The following is a 22,295-nucleotide window of genomic DNA, read 5'->3' on the forward strand; positions in this document are numbered from 1 at the left end:
CTTCCGGTGTTGACGGCAGTGACATCATCGATAAACAAGCATGGCCGGCGACAGCTTTCGAGATTATGTTATGAATGGAAATTTCACTGAATTGAAGAAAATACTTGAAGAAAATAAAGGTTTATTGTTGAAGGTGGACGAGGTAAGTACTCGGCGATGTTTTCAAGGTATCATTTCGCTGGTTGTAGGAGTTGATAAGCAGCTACATTGTTACGATGTGTCATAGTATAGCATGAGTAAGCGTTTCCTAATGTTATGCCTAAAACAACAAAGCAAGCTTTATGAGCAATCATTGATACAACACCCACATATTACTTGTACTTATTTTCATTGCTGAGGTTTAAAAATTAAAGTCTATCCCCACATAGGTTGAAGTTAGAACAACGACCTCACCAAACTATGTATGCTTCGACTTAATGAGTTTCAACAATAGAGGTATAATAGTACATTAATATTCTACAGCTGTCCTTGTAAATAATATGTCTCGGCGCACAGGCTTTAGTTTTACATTATCCTTTTATTCGAAGTATTTTAATTTTTCTCTCTTGAAGAAGTGGGTATATTCGAAACATCGACACTCACGTCTCTCCACATTATACAGATATTCTCACCCTATATCCTATACATACCTGAAAAGGCAATGTCCCTGAAAATCTGACTCTGACATGATTGTTAATAAATGTGTGTGTGTGATTTTCGTGTTTTACATTAGTTTTACATTAGCTATCATTCTCCATGGCATTGCTAACTACTAGACTTATTTTTTGAGATAGAATGTAAAAAATAAAATCGTCTCTAGCAGATTTGAACCGTAAACATTGTATTAAGTATGATAAAGAAGCAATACGGTTATCTGCTACATACTTAATGTCTGTCCTTTCAACTATAGTCATAAAGCCTGATTACATCGACCCCAGTGCTCGGCTGGTACTTATTTCATTGATCACGAAAGGATGAACGGTAAAGTCAGCCTCGGTGGAATTTGAACTCAAAACGGAAAGATAGACGAAATGCCACAAAGTATTTTCTACGGCGTGCAAACGATTCTGCTAGCTCGCCGCATTCTGCTGATTAAATAATAGTAAACAACTAGGTCTTTATCCGTTGCTACGTTGTCGGTGAAAATATTTGTTAATTATGTACATACCTTTTTTTTAACAATAGACTTATGTAGTGAAAGTCTCGTTAGTTACTACGGTGACAACAGTCTCTCTCTCTCTTTCTCTCTCTCTCTCTCTCTCTCAATAACGACATGATATTGTTGTGAAAGTCTTTTTAAAGTTTATGTTGCATTGTCTCTGTTGAATTATGTTCAAAGACACACACAATCAAAAGATAAGTATATTGTTATATAGTGGAAGTTTTTGGATTTTTTTTTTTGAAGCTGTGTTGTGTTGTCTCAATGTTGAAAGACATAAAAACACACAGACTCGCACACACACACACACACAACCAAAAAAATAACTATTGTTATATAATGACGGCCTTTTTCATTTTAAAGCTGTGTTGTGTTGACAACTTGCACTTAAAATTCCAACTTGCTACTTACTATGGTGATGACACTACCTATCTCTCTATCTTTCACTCTTTCTCTCTCTCACTGTATTTTTTTCTCAGCAACAACTTTTTCTCCTCTCCTTCTAAAAATATATTGTGACATATATTTTGATTCCTCCCCTTCTTTCCGTTACTCTATAAAGATGCTGTGACGGACAGACTGACAGAGATCCACTTCTCTTTTATAAGTCCTTTGTTGTCAGAGAAAATGCGATAATGAATGAATCCGTTGTCCAGTTTAACACTATTACCTTACACCTTGGATTCCTTAGCAACATCTCCTCCATTGCATGCATTCCAGCTACATCTCCTGTTTAAAAACACCTATCTCTCTCCCTTCCATCAGTCTTTCAGATGCTATTAAAGATGATGAGTACTGCTTTTTCTGCTGACTAAAATATGATGAAAATAAAACTGAATTGAATCAGCTTTTGTTTGAAAATTCCAGTGGAATTCAAATTCACAAACACAACTCTAGCTACTACATAGGTTTTTGTACATTCTCTCACGTATTATCCATATTATTCTCACCACCTGTAATGCTGGGAACTGTAGGTATTAGCCTTTTTTCTGCAAAACTAAATTTCAGGGTTATTTCAGTAATGATGATATCTATCACAAGCTAGAATTAATATTTACTGCAAGTTACCTTGCCTCAATAATCTTAACATCATCATCATCATCATCATCATTTAGCGTCCGCTTTCCATGCTAGCATGGGTTGGACGGTTCAACTGGGGTCTGGGAGGCCAGAAGGCTGTACCAGGCCCAGTCTGATCTGGCAATGTTTCTACGGCTGGATGCCCTTCCTAACGCCAACCACTCCGTGAGTGTAGTGGGTGCTTTTTACGTGCCAGACGGGGCTGGCAAACGGCCATACTTTAAACATACATGTATACTTGTAACATGTGTACATCCACATGATCGCAAAATCATGGTTTCAATTCACGGACCAGGCAGTGTGTTATGTTCTTGAGCAAAAGATTTCATCTCATCGTTCTACAATCACTTCGATATCGAATATGTGGCCGCTCATGCGTCTGTACAAGCAATGTCAGTTAGGAGAGAGATAGAGAGCTCATGTACCGCACAAACATATCTCCAAAAAAAAAAAAAAAGAAAGTTTCAAATATGACACATCTCAACAAAAGATAGTTTGGTGTATAAAACTTCTTTCCATAGCTAAGGATAATGAAATTTTGAGTGGATATATCTGATTTCCACTGTAAAAGGGCTAATCAATTAAAACCTACCACTTGTAAGGTTTTGATTGGACTATTTTGACATGATGAGGCTGGAAAAAATAAGGTGGTCTTAGTTAATCATGATTTGAGCCACTGCTATTGCAACTTAATTATTAACTAAATAATCTGTATTAATTTGTTAATTAGAAGTATAATCTTCTAAACCTTCTTATCAGGTGGATAAGTAATTGAGAATAATTTTATAAGAAGAAATGTAACCATAAGCCTTCTTATTGGGTTGTTTATGAGGAAATAATGGTTTCAGCCAGAATAACATTTTGTTGTTGTTTTATAGCCATAGGTCAGTCAGTTCAGCAACTAAGTATAATTCATAGATCAAGTGCTTCAGATACACATACCATGTTCTTTGTGGAGGAACGGTATTGTGTACTCCAACGTAATGTGTGCAAAATTTGGGTTTGTTCATTTGTTTTCCTCAATGTTCCATCCAATCTGGTGGTGTCTACAGCAGAGACAGGCAAAGTAGACTCACTTGAAGTATAACAACTGTTGTTCCTGCTGGTCGTGCGTATCTCAGTTCAGTGTCTGAGATTAACCCTTTTAATACCAAACTGCCTGCTAAGACCATTTCAAGTTGTATGATACCAACTTTCTGTTTTAATTAACACTTTTGTTACCATATTTACTTTGAGATGCTCTGTATTTCTTTCAATTAATTTTTAAATATAACAAAGAATTTAGTAAAATAACTTAGTTATCATTAAGCTAGTGTTAGGAACATAAATTGTGACTAAAGTTTGGTGGAAGATTTTAATTCAAAACTTACGAAAACAAGACATTTGTACTACAGAGCTAGAGGCGGTTTCAGCCAGGTTAGTATCGAAAAGGTTAAAGTTCCAAATACCTACTTAATAATTACAAAGTTATTTTACAAAATTCTTCATTATATTTGAAATTAATTAAAACAAAGGCAGTGTATTTCAATGGAAACATAGTAACAAAAGGGTTATATTATTAATGCTGCTAGTGCTATTTTTGTATCTGTGTGATTTTCATATTTGGTGTAGTTATAGGAGTGGAGACGAAGTGATTGTACAGGAATTGTACTGCTTAGAACTTATTGCAGAAACAAACTGTATTGCTCACATATCTAGATAGTCTTTCATTTTGAGTACTTTTTTTTTTTCATTGTAATGTTGTGGTGTGTGCTGTTTTGTGTTTTCTGCAGTTTTAGGATGCAGAAAGAATTTATAATGGATTTAATGTATTATTTTTGCAAACCAAGTTCTTTTGTTTGCTTGTGTTGACTGAATGTGCTCTGTGAGCATGTGCTTTCTGATTTTTTTTTTATTATGTCTTCTAATTTGTGCTGTGAATGTTCTAGAAGTTTTGTATTTTTGTCTTTTGTGTGTATGTGTGTTTTATTGAGCACGACGTTTAATTTCACATCAGATACAATTAATCATCACTCATCAGTGTTGCTGACAAGAAAGGAGGTGGTGTTGTTATGAGTCGGGTTTCTGGGTAGCTGATGTAGGTTTAGTTTTGTTGTACACCTGTGTCTGGAGAGTGATGGAAGGATGTGACTGTGGTGGACTGCCTCTATAACCCAAAGAGCCAACCTTGCAACACTGTGTCATGCTAATTCTGTTTGGGAATTACATTAATGATACAAGTATCTGAGGAATATTCAGCCACTTACACTATAAGATAATGAATGAGTAATTCAGTTGATCAAATAATAAAAATCCATCATCAAAGCTCAGTTAGAGTTGGGGCTTAAAACTATTATGCAGATACATTCATGTTATGAGTCAAACGATGAATGTTCAAATGCTCGAGTTTGACTGACTCAGCAAGATTGTTTTTTTTTAATGACTTCAGTTTTTTTTTCTCTGTAAAGGGGGACAACTGAATGAAGTGATGTATCATTTTCCAACTGGGATTGTCCTTTGTTGCAAAATTTTCCTCCATGTTCATTCTCTCTTTCTCTCTCTCTCTCCCTCTCTCCCTCTCTCTATCTCTCTCTCTTTCTCTCTCTCTCAAATCATAATATTGCAGCTTTGTTTTCCTTTTCATTTCAGAGTGGTCGACTTCCATTACACTGGGCAGTTTCACAAGGGCACTCAGAAATAGCAGATTATCTCCTAGATCTTGGCACTCCAGTTGATTATAAAGATGAGGTAATACAACTGTTGTTTTGTATTTTACAGGGAGCAAGAGGGATGGGTGGAGGAATGGAGTATCATCATTGCTTACGAATTAATTAGATGGATACAAAAAGATAGCAGGTGTTTTGGGTCACAGAGGAACCTGAAGTTCAATAGAATTTAGAGCTTCCATTGGTCAAATTAACTGTGCCTCTGCATATGTATGCACAGACCTGAGGATGATCGACAGTTTCCCATGCATAAGAATCCCTCTGTTGCACACTATAGGCGGTGAGCTGGCAGAATCGTTAGCACGCCGGGCGAAATGCTTAGCAGTATTTCGTCTGTCGCTACGTTCTGAGTTCAAGTTCCGCCGAGGTCGACTTTGCCTTTCATCCTTTCGGGGTCGATAAATTAAGTACCAGTTACGCACTGGCGTAGATGTAATCGACTTAATCCGTTTGTCTGTCCTTGTTTGTCCCCTCTGTGTTTAGCCCCTTGTGGGTAGTAAAGAAATAACTATATCTGATTCTTCTTATGCTCATTTTTTTTTTCACATCTCATTTGTACTTCATCATTTATGTATATTACCATCACACATCCAGAGAAGTCTGCTTACTTCATTTCTTTCCAGCTGTTTTATCTCCACATTTGCTGCAAATGTTTCAGTATTTATTAATGCTTCTTCAATGACTCAGTACTCACATTTTCTCCACATATACACTTAAACACACTCACACATTTATAGGTATCTTTGTGTATATCTATGTATACACACACACACGCATGCATGTCAGATTCATATATTTTATAAAAAACCTGTATTTTGTTTACATCTATTTCCAGTCAGGATGGACACCTCTCATGATAGCAGTGTCTGCTGGTCGTCCAAAGATTGTCAACAGCCTTATTCACCGTAGAGCTGATATCAATGCTGTCAACAACAATGGCCAATGTTCTTTACACTATGCTGTCTCTAAAAACAGATATGAGGTAATATATTGACACTCACAATGTTTGTTTCACAGTCGCAAGGTCCCATGTTTAATCCTACTCTGCATTGTCTTAAGCATGCGTCTTTTTGCCATACTTTCAGGTCAATCTCAACCCTGGGAATTAAATTGAGGAGACAGAAACTTTATGGATGCTCTTCAAATGAACTCTACTTGTAATTTTTAAAATTCAGCATTGTCACTCACTGTGTCATACTAGTTCAGCTTGAAGAGTATGTTAATGGTAAATGTTTCAATGGAATATTTAGCCATTAACACATTAACTTTTCATTTCCTGTACAATACAGTACTGTACAGAATTGCATGCAACATGTGATATCACAAGAAATGTTCTAACTTTGTTTATAAGAAGGAAATGTGGAACTTTCTAATATAAGGGAAAAGACTCTTATCCCATTTCTATCATTCCTTTCTGTTTTTTATTGGAATCATTACAGAATTGGGCTTTTGATTTTGTACATTTTCAGCAGGATGTTATGAGTTAATTCAGTTGATCCAAATAGCTGAACACTCATCCTCAATACCATTGAAGATCTGTTTTATTTATGAGTGGATACGATGTATTATGGGTATGCTTTCTTGATGTATGTGTAACCTGTAGATTGCAGAATATTTCTTGATTCCAGTTGCTGCTATTATAAGATATTTTTGAAGTGTCTGTTCATAGAGGATGCAAATCTCTTCTAAATGATATTAGATTCAGATGATATCTGATGACAGAAAAATACAGGAAAGTGTTGCAAAGTATTATTTGTTGCCTGTGCGACTGGCTTCCGTGTCAGTGGCACGTAAAAAGCACCATCCGAATCATGGCCGAAGCCAGTGCCGGCACGTAAAAAGCACCATCCGAATCGTGGCCGAAGCCAGTGCCGCCTCGACTGGCTTCCGTGCAGGTGGGACATAAAATGCACCAATCCGACCGTGGCCGATGCCAGCCTCGCCTGGCACCAGTGCAGGTGGCACGTAAAAAGCACCCACTACACTCACGGAGTGGTTGGCGTTAGGAAGGGCATCCAGCTGTAGAAACATTGCCGGATAAGACCGGAGCTTGGTGCAGCCTTCTGGCTTCCCAGATCCCCGGTCGAACCGTCCAACCCATGCTAGCATGGAAAACGGACGCTAAACGATGATGATGATCATCATATTCATTTATTATATAACCTGAAGGTAATTCCAGATAGACAATCCACTTAAATATTATTTTGGTTTGTTTTTTTTTTTAACAGATAACTGAATGCTTGTTGAACAACAAAGCCACGCCCAATGTAGCAGATTGGATGGGCAGTATCCCACTACACCGAGCAGCTTCAAAAGGCCACACAAATATTGTTACTTTACTTCTACAGCACAAAGCTAATGTGAACTATGCAGATCATGAAGGCAACACACCACTGTAAGTTTACATCGGCTTTATGATGCAGAGCTCCATTAATTCATTTCAACATCTCATTAAGCCTTTTGATACGAATCGGCCTTAGGTTCTATGATACAAAATTCTTGTTATAAAGTGATCTAAATTAAAACTTCCCATCAAAATTTCATGTTAATTTCTGTTCCAAACATCACCTTAATAATAACTTCAAATTTTGGTCCAAATCCAGCAATATTTGGAGAGGGGTTAAGTCGATTACATCGACCCTCAGTATTTAACTGGTACTTATGTTATTGACCCCAAAAAGATGAAAGGCAAAGTTGACCTATGCAGAATTTGAACCCAGAATGTGAAGACATGAAATACCGCTAAGCATTTCACCCACATACTAACAATTCTGCCAGCTCACCGCTTTAAATACCACCTTAATAATGACAAAGTTATTTTACTAAATTCTCCATTATCAATAATATTAATACACCAACTTTTTGTTTTTGTATGTATGCACCTGTGGTGTGTGTCACACTTACTTTAAAAGAAGTGAGTGGTAAAGTGGGAAAGAGGAGGACAGAGAGAGAGAGAGAGAGAGACAGTGAATGGTGACAGCATTCGTTTTGTGTTTTTAAATATTTATCAGTATTTTCAGAGTATACTAATACATACATTGCAAGAAAAGTAGATACATAGATACGACCACACATTGTTAGAGAGGAGAGACACAGGAGAAGTGAGATAGACAGTAGATACATAGATCATAAAAAAAGTTGATACATAGACACATGGTTAAATCAAAGACAAATAACTACAGCAAATATTGGATACCACTTTCACTTTTCATTATCACACAAGGATAAAATTAACTCGCAAGTGGCTGAGTACTACACAGACATGCATACCATTAACGTAGTTCTCAGGGAGATTCAGCCCCACACAGAATATGACAAGGCTGGCTGCTATGAATTACGGCTACAACTCATTTTGGCCAGCTGAGTGGACTGCAGCAAGGTGAAGTAGAGTACCTTACTCAAGAACACAGTACACCACAGGGAATCATACTCATGACTTTACAATCGTGGGCCAAATACCCCTAGTCACTGGGTATGCACCTTCAATCTCTTAAGCATCAGTCATTTACGATGACAATTAAACTGAAATATGATCGATCTTTTCTAGCTTTTTTACTTTTAACAATGAAGAAGAGAGAAAGACATTTAATAATGAATAGAGGGAAAGCCTTTCAGATGTTTACATTTTTATTCAGCATCGCCTTACTGGCACTTGTGCCCCGTGCTAGTAGGGTGCTAAGAGCACCATCCGAGCGTGATCGTTGCCAGAGCGGCTAACTGGCTTCTGTGTCAGTGGCACGTAAAAGGCACCATTTGAGCATGATCTTTACCAGCGTCGCCTTACTGGCACCTATGCCGGTAGCATGTGTAAAAAGATTCGAGCGAGGTCGTTGCCAGTACCGTCTGGCAGGTCCCTGTGCCGGTGGCAGGTAAAAGCACCCTCTACATTCTCAGAGTGGTTGGTGTTAGGAAGGGCATCCAGCTGTAGAAACTCTGCAGATCAAGACTGAAGCCTGGTGCAGCCATTTGGTTCGCCAGCCCTCAGTCAAATCGTCCAACCCATGCTAGCATGGAATGCGGATGTTAAATGATGATGATCACAAATGTGAAAGTTGTTATTCTTGTAGAGTCACTACAAGAAAAATTTTGGCGGCTTTAAAGAATTTATTTTGGTGTATCCAGCATAATAGTCTTGAGATTACTCTGTCATATACATTCTTTGTATAATTCACACCCTGATGTTTACATGCCCCAGTCATTACATTTAACCTTTCTGATTCCATATTTCTGTTGAAATAAACTGTGCCTTTGTTTCAATTAATTTTGAAAATAATGAAGAATTTAGTAAAATAATTTTGTTTTTAACAACTCAGCATGAAATTTTGAGTGAAAGTCTTAATTTAGATCACTTTAAAACAGGAGGTCTGTATCCTAGAAGCAGGACTAGTCTGAGACAGGTTGGTGACAATGCAGTTAATTCAGGATTTTAAATTTTTATTTCTCCTATATTTTTTTAATAGACTTGTACTAATTAATTAAATCAGTGCCAGTATATTTTAATTTCATTGTAGCTTCAGATAAAAAGTGAACATTACATCTCTACTGCCAACTGGGATTGAACTTGTTATTTAAGTTAAGTTAATTTTTTGCCTCAAAAAGCAAAAAGCAAGGCCATGTAAGGGGACAGGGAGGGTGTTCATGCAAAGAGTTCAGGCCATTTCTGGTCAAGAGAGACTTTGAACCGAGCGGTCGTCGGCAGCTTATTCCACGGATCCGCAACCCGGACGGAGAAAGCCCCTCTCCTTCGATTGAGATGAAATCATCGCAGATAGAGCTTTTCGGAGTGACCCCACAGCCGACGCTCTGGAGCAGAAGTGAAGAACAGCTCTTTCGAGAGAGGTTACACTTTCCGCTTATGATGTTGTGAGCGAGAATGAGATCACCACGGCGGCGGCGTTTTTTATTGATCTCTAAATTGTTCACTTCAAAACAGACATTTTCAATTAATAAAGCTACAATAATTACATGTATTGATTGCATACTAATATAATTACACTTATATACTGAGTCTGTGAATTGTATACTGTAAGCTAGCTACAATTCTTGTCTCAGTCAATAAATAAATATGTCAAAATAGGTCCTGTCTCTGTTTCATTGTCAAGTAATTTTGTTTGAGAACTCAGACACAAAACTGCTGCTCAACAATTTGTAGCTTTAAAAACCATTCTGCATATTAATGGATGGGAAATGCAGTTAAGAAAAGCAATAGATATTTTTAAAAAATAAATAACTACTGATTGTATATTTAATGTCTTCAAAGTCATGTTTTTTTTTGGGGGGGGGGGTTGTTTTGTTTTTTCCATAAAATGTCAATATTTTCAATGGACTTTCATTAAATATTTCAGTCATTTGGCATGTGAAGAAGAACGAGCTGAAGTAGCTTACTTGCTAGTCAGAAATGGAGCACTATTGACAGTCTTAAACAAAGTACATGACTCCTTCTTTTCTTCTCTTTTTTTTTTTTTTTTTTTTTTTTTTTTGTTTTGCAATACATACAAACTGAAGAATGCAAAGTATTGAATGATTGACAGTAGTGATGTAAATTTTGCTTTGATGAAATTATAGACTGATATAGAGTATTGAGCTGTAACAACTTTAAAATATGCTAATGTAATCTGTCTGTCTCTATAATACAATAAGTAACACTGAACTAGATGTAGCCAGTAAATTATAGCAAAGTATTACTCTTGCAGAGAAATAGATGAAAGTTAACATCTTTTTAATGTAAGGTTTTACTTACTGCTTTGTACAGCAAACAGTATAACAAAACGAAATCCATGAGTGCTCAGGCTTTTAACTTCCAGATTTTAACTTCCAACACCTAATTCTTGGGATGTTATTACCATATTTTCTAGCATATAAGTCAAGTTTTGTTCACTCAAATTTACAACCTAAAATGATAGATCTATTTGTACACCAAGATGACTTTGGAGGTCCAAAAATTTCATGTGAAATGCAGCAGGATTTGAAAAGATTGTGATGATGTTTGAATGTTTACACTATATGTTACATCTGCTTGTATGCCAGAAAATATGGCATCACAAATGGTAATAACTAGAATCCTAAAAAACAGAACACCTTGACTTAGAGTAGCATAATAGTTTAGTGATATTTTGAGGACTCCATCAGTCAGTGTTGGCCATGCATATGCACATGTTTGCACAGGAAAGGCTAGCAGTTGTCCATGCAGCATGCAAGTCTCCTCTCCATATGTTTAACGAAATGAATGACTACCAATTTGGGCCAATACAGCCTGGCACCAGCACTATCACAGGCATCACTGTCAGAACAACCAGAATAAATACCACATTTCATCTGATCCTATGACAGTTCCACCAATCCATCACTCTGGATTGGTACCTTTTCATTGACCTCAAAAGGATAAAAGGCAAAGTTAGAATGTGTTTGTTCCAACTCTCTGTGCAGCGTTCAAATCCTGCCACGGTCAACTTTGCCTTTTCTAACCAATATTTTTATGACCTTTGTAATATAGAACAGTGGTATTAACATCATTTGTTTTTTCTTTCTAATCTTTGTTGTGCAGTGTTTATATTTCTGTGCATGTGTGTGTGTATATATATATATATATATATATATAGGTGTGGCTGTGTGATAAGCAGCTTGCTTCCCAACCACATGGTTCTGGTTTTAGTCCCACTGTGTGGAACCTTGGGCAAGTGTTTTCTACTATAGCCTCAGGCTGACCAAAGCCTTGTTAGTAGGCTTTGTAGATGGAAACTGGCAGAAGGCTGTCATATATATATATATATCATCATTGTTTAATGTCCATCTTCCATGCATGCATGGGTTGAACACTTGACAGGAGCCAGCTTGGTAGAAAAACTGTTTTGGCAGTTTTTTAAGCCTGGATGCCCTTCCTAACTCCAACCACTCTGCAGAATGGACTCAGTGCTTTTTATGTGGCACTAGCACAGACAAAGTTAGTTTTGGCATGATTTTAACAGCTTATATATATATATATATATATAAACATAATAAAATAGGGTAATAATAAATTATTATTACCAGTGGCCTAGCACAAAAAACGAATTAGTCATTAGACTGTATATTATTCATATAGAAATACAATAAGAGGCTTCCAAATAGGAAAGTGTTGTGCTAGAAAGAGCAGTAGAAATCTCAAAAACCACAAAAAAGGATAAATTCTCGAAAGGAATGAAAATTAAGAACATTTATCATCTCAACTATTTCTAGCACAACGCTTTCCTATTTGGAAGCCTCTTATTGTACATCATCATCATCATCATCATCATCATATATATAATATTTATATTTGTATATATTTATGCGTTTGTGTCTATGTTTGTCCTGCCACAATCACTTGATAGCCGATGATGGTGAGACTGATAAAATAAGTACTAGGATTAGAAAAAAATAAGTTCTAGAGTTGATTTCTTGGACTAAAAAACCCTAACCCTTTAGTGTTTAAACCGGCCATATCCGGCCCAAATATTCTACATGTTTTATATTCAAACTGGCCATATCTAGCCTCTCACACCTAACCTATAGTGACACTCTAAAAATAAACAATCATATCATTGAAACCTCAAAGCTATAACATAATGCAAGGTTAATTCAAAACGATTTGAGTGAAAAAGTATTACATTTAATAGAGAAATTTGAACACCAAAGGGTGTATGTATGTATGTGTGTGTATATGTATGTGTATATATTTATTTATTTATTTATTTCTGCTCATTTTTTTCAGGAAGAGAAGACTCCTTTAGATCTTGTTCCATTAAAGATCCGTCGCAACTTAAAGAATCTGTCTGATCAAACTATGTAGGTTTACAAGACACATAAATTTTCAGACATTTGATAACAATTAAGCCAAAATAAACAGGCTGATGGAAAACATCGAAAGTTCCTTGCAGCTTGTGGTTCCAGTAAAATATGCATTTCATATTTTTATTTTCCTTTTTTTATAATCAACAGATGGAAAAGGTATTTATTTATGTATAAATGTAACAAAAGGGTAATTTACTAACAAAATTTAATTTAAAAATTCATTAAAAAAGAAAATTAACTGGGTAGATATATTTTATTGTTTTATAATCCTCTGAAAATGCTGTCAAACTTTGTAAAGCTTGTTTCTCCATTCCTTCTTATCGAAGTAAAATAACAATATTTCATCAAGTGTAACTGAGTTTTCTTCTCCTTTTTTTCAAACTTTCTTTTCTTTCTTTCTTTCTTTTACTTGTTTCAGTCATTTAACTGCGGCCATGCTGGAGCACCGCCTTTAGTCAAGCAAATCTACCCCGGGACTTATTCTTTGTAAGCCCAGTACTTATTCTATCGGTCTCTTTTGCTGAACCGCTAAGTGACAGGGACGTAAACACACCAGCATCGGTTGTCAAGCAATGCTAGGGGGACAAACATATACACACACATACATCATCATCATCATTTAACGTCCGCTTTCCATGCTAGCATGGGTTATATATATATATACATATATTCGACAGGCTTCTTTCAGTTTCCGTCTACCAAATCCACTCACAAGGCTTTGGTCGGCCCGAGGCTATAGCAGAAGACACTTGCCCAAGATGCCACACAGTGGGACAGAACCCGGAACCATGTGGTTGGTAAGCAAGCTACGTGAGACTGGTCAAAGCCATGTGCGGAGCTGACTGCTGGACGGACCATCGCCTCATCATCTCCAGGATGGATTTCTACATCCAACCTAAGAGAAGACCACAGGGTCAGAAAGTGACGAGGAAGCTTAACATCACAAAATTAAAGAACCAGCTGACTGCACAAGATCTCCAGTCACGTATGGACAGCAAGCTATTGGACATTCGGAGTGACCAGTCCAGCATCGATGAACAGTGGGAATCATTCAGGGACACGGTTCATTCCATCGCCCTTGAAACTCTGGGCCAAGTTACGAGGAACCACCAGGACTGGTTCGACGAAAACGACCAGGAAATCCAAAAGCTCCTGGAAGAGAAACGCCGTCTGCTGCGGGCTCACCAAAATGACACCACCTGCACGGCAAAGAAGGCCGCTTTCAACAACATTCGCAGCACAATCCAGGCTAAACTAGGCCTCATGCAAGACGCATGGTTAAGTGCCAAGGCGGATGAGATTCAGGGATACGCAGACAAACACGACACCAAGAAATTCTACGAGGCGCTGAAAGCTGTCTATGGACTGCTGTTCTCCTTTGGATCAACCCCCCTGCTCAGCTCGGATGGAACCTCACTCCTGACTAACAAGAGGCTGATCCTGGAGAGATGGGCGGAGCATTTCAACATCGTGCTCAACCGACCAGCCCAGATCAACGAGGAAGCCATCGCACGACTCCCCCAGGTGCCGACAAACCACGAGTTGGCTGTTCCCCCTGCAGTCGAGGAAGTGAGCAGAGCCATCAAAAAAATGTCCACCGGCAAAGCTCCAGGCTCTGACGCCATCCCTGCAGAGGTGTTCAAGTCGGGCGGCCCCACCATGATCAGTCAGCTCACCAGCCTGTTCCAGTCGATGTGGGACAGGGAACAACTTCCTCAAGATTTCCGGGACGCAACAATCGTCCACATTTATAAGCGGAAAGGAGATCGGCAGTCCTGCGACAACCACCGAGGTATCTCCCTCTTGTCCATAGCAGGCAAGATCCTGGCCCGGGTCCTGCTTGACCGCCTTCTGGAACACTTGGAGCAAGGCCTTCTCCCTGAGAGCCAGTGTGGCTTCCGCGCGGGTCGAGGGACCACTGACATGATATTCGCCGCCCGCCAGCTCCAGGAGAAATGCATGGAGCAGCACCTTGACCTCTGCATGACCTTTGTTGACCTCACCAAGGCCTTTGATACAGTCAGTCGGGAGGGACTCTGGAAGGTCATGGGAAAATTTGGTTGCCCCAGCAAATTTATTGCAATTGTCCGCCAGTTCCACGACGGAATGACAGCCAGAGTCCTTGAAGACGGCAACTCATCTGAAGCCTTCCAGGTGACCAACGGAGTCAGGCAGGGCTGTGTCCTGGCCCCAACACTGTTCAGCATCATGTTCTCGGCAATGCTGTCCGACGCCTTTAGGGACTGCAAGTCCGGTATCGACATCAAGTACAGGACAGACGGGAAACTTTTCAACTCCAGAAGATTGCAGGCTGTCACAAAGGTGAGGGAGACAGTCGTCAGAGACTTTCTCTTTGCTGACGACTGCGCCCTTAATGCAATCGATGAGCAGGAGATACAGCTCGAGATGGACAGGTTCTCATCAGCCTGTGACAACTTCGGTCTCACCATCAGTGCCAAGAAAACCGAAGTGATGTTTCAGCCAGCCCCCGGCAAACAATACCATGAGCCTCAGATAAGGGTGAACGGACGGACCCTACGAGTGGTGGAAAACTTCACCTACCTGGGCAGCACTCTCTCCTGCAATGCCAACATAGATGCTGAAACCATCAACAGAATCTCCAAGGCAAGCAGCGCGTTTGGGAAACTGCGAAAGAAAGTCTGGGAGCGGAGAGGAATCAGCCTCAACACCAAGCTGAAAGTCTACTGGGCAGTCGTGCTTACCACCCTACTATACGGCTGCGAGACGTGGACTGCTTACCGAAGGCACGAGCGCCAGATAAACCACTTCCATCTCAGGTGTCTTCGGAACCTCCTTCACATCCACTGGCAGGACAAAGTCCCAGACACGGAAGTTCTGAAGCAGGCAGATCTCCCTAGCACCATCACAATCATGCGCAAGGCCCAGCTGAGATGGGCGGGCCACGTCTCCCGCATGTCCGACACTCGCATCCCAAAACAGCTCTTCTACGGTGAACTCGGCCAGGGCAGGCGCAAAGTCGGAGGGCAGAAGAAGCGCTACAAGGATAGTCTCAAGGTCTCTCAAAGACTTCTCCATCGGAACAGAGACCTGGGAGACACTTGCTTATTGTTAGGAGTAGGCATGAGGACAGAGCCATTTAAACCAGCCATATCTGGCCCAAATATTCTACGTTTTATGTTCAAACTGGCTAGATCCAGCATCTCACACCTACCCAACAATGTCATTCTAAAACTATACAAGTACATCATCAAAATCTCAAAGTGACAAGATAATACATGATTAATTCAAAGTAATGTGAATAAATAAGCTTAACATTTAAGAAAGTAATCTGAATCTTCAAGGGTTAAGGCATGAGTGCACCAAGCAATTGCCCAGGGTCCTCATGGGTCTATGGGTCCAATTCTGATCCATGTATGCTAAATAGTATAGGGCCCAGTGCATTGATTTGGCCTGGAGCTCATAATACTGTTAAGACAGCCCTGCATAAAGATCTATAGAAAGCATGCTTACAAGTTTGCTATCGTCTCACCTTCAAAATTTCAAATATAGAGATTCTGAATGTGATTTTTTTATTTATTTACATTTCTTCCATGCCGGTGGCATGTAAAAAGCACCATCCGAATTGTGGCCGATGCCAGCGCTGCCTTGACTGGCTTCCGTGCCGGTGGCACGTAAAATGCACCAATCCGATAGTGGCCGTTGCCAGCCTCGCCTGGCACCTGTGCCGGTGGCATGTAAAAAGCACCCACTACACTCACGGAGTGGTTGGCGTTAGGAAGGGCATCCAGCTGTAGAAACACTGCCAGATCAGACTGGAGCCTGGTGCAGCCTTCTAGCTTCCCAGACCCCCCAGTCGAACCATCCAACCCATGCTAGCATGGAGAACGGATGTTAAACGATGATGATGATGATGATGATGAAGAGCAACATCAATGACTCATTTTTTTCACTGCCTCCAAGATTGATGGGAGGAAGTTATCCTCAAACCTCAGACCAGGCCTCACTGCTTATAACAGAGTTTGCTCTGCTAAAGAAACCAAAGAACCAAACAGATAAAAGATTAAGTCTACCACCCAAGAGTTGTATCAAATACTGCAAAGCATCTTGTCTAAAATTCTAGCAGCTTCATTAACCCACTATTCTAGACTGGTACTTTATTTTATAAAACCTACAGGGATGAAAAGAAAAATTGATCTCAATCAGATTTGAACTTGGAGCATAAAGATGCGGCTGGTTGGACAGTTTCAGAAGAGATGAATTATCACCAGATTTCTATTCAAAAATATTGGTTGTTAATCTGTGTGGTTACCACATAAAATGCATCCTTGCTGTTGCCATGTAAAAAGCACCCATTCCAGTGTCACATAATAGCTCTAGTGCTGGTGCCACATAAAAAACAACATTCTGTAAAGTGGTTGGTGTTAGGAAGGGCATCTGATGTATTGTTTATGCATACTTTGATTCCTCTCTCTCTCTCTGCTACTCACTTCTCTCTCCTAGATATCAATTTTTTGTTGATTATATCAGCCCCTATTAGTATATACTTTATCAGCCTCAGAAATATGAAAGACCAAGTGAACCTGCTGTCAAGTATTCAGTCAATTATTTTTTAATTTCTTGCTTTTTTTTTCTTTATCTTTATTTTATTTTTTGTAACAGCCCCTGGTCATCTCTGATCAAAATACATCCCATCTTTTTTTTTTCACACAACATATATCAAGGATTACACTGCCCTAAGTGTGGGGGTGCATGACTCAGTTGTTAGAGCTTTGGGCTCACAATCATGAAGTAGTGAGTTCAATTCCCAGATCAGGTGGTATATTGTGTTCTTGAGCAAGACACTTTATTTCATGTTGCTTCAGTTCACTCAGCTGTAGAAATGAGTTACGATGTCACTGGTGCCAAGCTGTATTGGCCTTTGTCTTTCCTTTGGATAACATTGGTGACATGGAGAGGGGAGGTTGGCATACATGGGCAACTGCTAGTCCACCATAAACAACCTTGCCTGGATTTGTGCCTTGGAGAGGAACTTTCTTGATGCAATATCATGGTCATTCATGGCCGAAGGGGTTTTTACCCTTTTCATTGCCCCATGTGTACTTCCATTCTCAAGAAGATAGGAGGATTGAAGCACTGTTTCTTGCAAGTTGAATGGCCACATAAAGGTTCCATTCACCATCACCTTTGGCTTTAAAATTATTAGTCTTCAATAAAATTATTAACAAATATTTTCACTTATTCGCTATGGCCTCTGTCAGTCAATGTTAAGCAAATTTAGCCAAGATTTTCTTGAGGAAGACTCGCAGTTGCCTATGCATTTAGGTCTCTCCTCTCTCTGAGGTTTATCCATAGGAAAAGGCCTTTGACTTTAGGTTTGGTATTGTTAGTGTCATCATAAGTGTTGCTGTCAGAATGCTAAGAGTTAGAACATAACCACAAAGCATCTCACCTGACCCTCTAACACAGCAGTTTAGGCAATCCACCAATGAGGATTGATATTTTTTTCTTGTCCCTGAAAGAATGAAAGGCAAAGCTGACCTTGATAAGATTTTAACTCAGAGCACAGATAGCTAGAACAAATACAATGCATTGTATCCAAAGCTCTGACAAGTCTGCCAGTTCAACCCAATAGCAGCCAAATTTTTCTCAAATCGCACCAAAACCTTAGTATCTTAGAAAAGGGATGAGATATTGGACCATGTAGATCAGTGGTTCTTAACCTGGTCAGCAATAACCCGTTGGAAACATTGTGAATTTATGAGCTGGGTGGAAAATCTTAAGGGAGCACTATAAGAGGCACTAAATGTTTAGAGAAGGTTGCAATTTTTTTAGAAAGAAAATGTTTAAGCAAAGTACAATTTTTATATTTTAACCCGTCTACTGCAAAAAGCAGATATGTCCACTTGAAATTTCATCTCCCTTAACTGCAGAAAACAGTTTTATATATCAATTGATGAGGATTATCATGTTTGAAATTATTGTCCACAGAGATATGACAAGTTTATTGAGGTAACATGACTTGCAGAAAATACCAATTCTAGAATACTGTAGCATGACTGATATCCTCACTGTTTGAGAGACACATTAGGAATAATCTTGTGGTAGATTACAACCATCTTTGGCTAGTTTGACACTGTTGTGTCCACTGTTCTGATTGGTTGGCATTGGGCGCAGTTTGTCTTTGGACTTATTTCGCGCCAGTGTGTAAGCCAACCAATCACGGCCTTGTGACACTGTTTTTCTGATGTTTCATTTGAGCCTACCCCAGGCTATAAAAAGGCTAGTTTGACAGACTTCTGGGTCTTTGGCTCTAGACCTTCTAAGGTCTAGTCCCTGACCACCAAGCTACTCAGTCGTATTCCCTACAATACCATTACTGGAATAACCATGAAATTTAATTTTAGTCAAAAGGGTTGGACACATTTTCAAAAAGTCTTTGTTGGGATGATTAGAATTTACATAAGACATTGTTCATGCTGAACAACAATCTATACCAAATATTCTTTGGAGACTTTTATTCACTAATAGAAGATAAAGACCATTCAACATTGATGTTATTTGACAAAGACACACAACATGAAATTGAAGATTTACTAAAGCCAATGAAGAACAGAAATTCTTTGTGCAGCATTGTGAAATACATATTGGTTGCAGCTGCTTAAAGAAGTTATCAGCAAGCAGAAATATTATCGACAACATGCCATGGTCCAATACAATTTCAGTACTCATTTTCTTAAGTAATTTCTATAGCAATTTAACTTAGGAGACGGGACACTAGTCCATGCAGACTAAAGTGTCATGTGTATGATGGGATAATATGGAAAATAAACATGTCTACAAAATTTGCTTCTGTTCGATTAAAATAATCTGGCACCTTGGGTAGGTGTCCTCTACATAGCCTCAGGCCAATCAAAGCCTTGTAAGTAGATTTGATAGACAGAAACTAAGCCCATCGTATATATCTCTATGTGTCTTTGTATCTGTGTTTGTCCTCACCACCACACTGGTGCTGGTGTGTTTACACCCCTTAAGTCAGCAGTTCAGCAAAAGAGACTGACAGGATAAGTACTAAGCTTTAAAAAATATGGAGAAAAAAAAAAGTGGAGAAGGCTAGCCACTGGATTTGGTTAAAAAGAGACGATGAGCGATGGCTAGAATATTGAGCTTTATTTGATAACCAGTTGATCTAGCAAGTGGGGCCTCGTATCAGTGATGGGGGGGCTGTGCGCATTGATGCCGTTTAGAGGTAGGCCCTGAAACGGCACGCATTCTCTCCTGATGACCCCATACACTTGCTGGCTTCCGGTATGCGGAGTTTTTGACTGGTAGCACTTGCATGTGCAAGTCGTTTGCAAGACATATAAGTACTGCTGTCAATACATTCGGCTACAGAAATTCTTCAAGACAGTGCTCCAGCATGGCCGCAGTCTACTGACTGAAACAAGTAAAAGATACAAGATAGAAGACATGGAGATGGGATGTTCATAAAGCATCATTTGGTGAAGAGGGGATGGGTGAGCTACAAAGGTGTGATGAGAATGACAGGTTTAACCCTTTAGTATTCGCATTCTTCTGCCAAAATTAATGCTTTTTCATCCACATTGTTTTGAACTAATCACGCATTATCTTGTAGCTATGAGATTTTGATGAGGTAGCTGTTAATTTTTAAAACGGTATTGTAGGATTGGTGTGAGAGACCAGCTCTGGCCAGTTTGAACATAAAACAGGCAGAATACTTTTGGCCGGATATGGTCGATTTAAATGCTAAAGGGTTAAACATAAAGGCTTTAATGAAAGACTGGATGGTCATGTCTGTGAGATCAGTAATGTTCTGTAGTGAAACACCAGCAACATCATCATCATCATCACCATTTAACATCTGACATAGGTTGGATGACTTGACAGGAACTGGCAAAGCCAGGGGCTGCACCAGGTCCCATAGTCTGCTTTGGTTTGGTTTCTAAGACTGGATTGGAAGCCCTTTGTAACACACAGGGTATAAAAAAAGAAGAAAAAAAAACAACAACCAAAAAAGCATGTTTTATTATTGATTTTTTTTAATAATTTTTTTTTATTACCTAAGGTAATAAAGCAAAGACATTCCATCGTCAGTATTGACCAATGGGGAGGTGCGTTGACAATACAACTACAGGTATTAGAGTAGCATTATAATTACAATAATAATAATAATTATAACAATAATGTTTTTATTTTCCACATGAATAATAATAATAATAATAATTATAATAATAATAATAAATAATAATAGTAGAAATAATAATAATTATTCTTATGTAGGGCTTAGAGCCTCATATACAGGGATAATTTGTGACATTCATGCCTTCCCCAAAGACATTAGTGATGGGTGTGAACAGAATTTCCAACAGTTCCTGGAGTACTAATTCCAGCACCCTGGCACCACCACAGTCAATGTAATAAAAATAATATACTGATAATAATAATAATGATAATAATAATAATAATAATAATAATTTTAATGATCATGATAATAACAGTAGTAATGTTAGGAATTATAATTATAACAATTACAATTCTTTGTAGTAACAGTATTAGTAGGAGCAGTAGTAGTAATAATAATAATAATATTAAAAATAATAATAATAATAATAATCATAATAATAATGATATAATAATATAAAAACAGTCCAAAAAATGTACAGATGGCATGTGCTTTTAATAGATTCCCTGCCCAACCAATTAGTCAGTCTCTGTGCAGGGGCTGGAGAGCAACTTGGCAATGTACTGGACACAAATTGTTCACACAATCCACACATACATACACACACTTTGTGTACACATACGTATATATACACACACACATATATATATATATATATGTATGTATGTATGTATGTATAGACATGCACACACACATGACCACTTATGCATATATTACACATATGGCACTGAACCAAATAAAATACAAAACAAAAACAATGTATGGGCAATGGAGGGAGTGGTAGCAGTATTATCATTGCAGTGAAGAGAGGTAACAGAGGAGGAACATGAACATGTTATGAGAAAACACTAAGCATTTCAGATTAAATATTGTAGTTGGAGTACCTTAAACGTGTGTGTGTGTGTAAGGAATTTTGAAAATACAAACTGAACTGGGCATCATTCATTATATATCTTTCTTTCACTTTTTTCAGTTATTGAATTATGGCCAAACTGGGGCACTGTCTCAGATCTCCAGCAGTTACTTTTCTTTTTAATGTCTGGTATCTATCTCAGTGATGCCCTATAGGTATACTACTAAGTTGTAGGATATAAACAAGTGACAGTTTTTTTTTTAATTTTTCAATGTAAAAATAGCACACAGACACATATAAATACACACACACACTGGTAATTAATAAAGGATTTCTCCAAATGCTTACCAGTTTGCTGACAGTTAGGTATTCAAAATAGGTTATTCAATGGTTAGTATATAAATTCAGTAATAATCTTCATATAATAAGAATTCAGAGACATATTCTATTAGATTTATTCTAAATATATTACTTTTAACCATATATATATATATATATATATATATACATATACATATAAGCATAACG

At 38.4% G+C, this 22,295-nt stretch overlaps 2 protein-coding genes across 2 annotated transcripts in view; one reads left to right on the top strand and one right to left on the bottom strand.

Moving 5' to 3' along the window:
• Positions 1–11,778, bottom strand: part of LOC115209380 (HSPB1-associated protein 1) — a 37,815-nt gene extending 26,037 nt beyond the window's left edge. Inside the window, exon 1 of the mRNA XM_036500930.1 lies at positions 11,768–11,778. The gene's annotated coding sequence lies outside the window, so the exon portion shown is untranslated. The remainder of the gene's footprint in view (positions 1–11,767) is intronic.
• On the top strand, positions 3–13,086 carry LOC115209618 (26S proteasome non-ATPase regulatory subunit 10). The gene is made up of 6 exons (XM_029778068.2): positions 3–142; positions 4,847–4,945; positions 5,759–5,905; positions 7,152–7,318; positions 10,269–10,350; positions 12,653–13,086. The coding sequence occupies exons 1-6, from the start codon at positions 41–43 to the stop codon at positions 12,728–12,730; spliced, it is 675 nt and encodes a 224-aa protein (XP_029633928.1). The 5' UTR covers positions 3–40; the 3' UTR covers positions 12,731–13,086.
• Positions 13,087–22,295: the final 9,209 nt, after the last annotated feature.

Source organism: Octopus sinensis, linkage group LG3, assembly GCF_006345805.1.
Source record: "Octopus sinensis linkage group LG3, ASM634580v1, whole genome shotgun sequence".
NCBI lineage: Eukaryota > Metazoa > Mollusca > Cephalopoda > Octopoda > Octopodidae > Octopus > Octopus sinensis.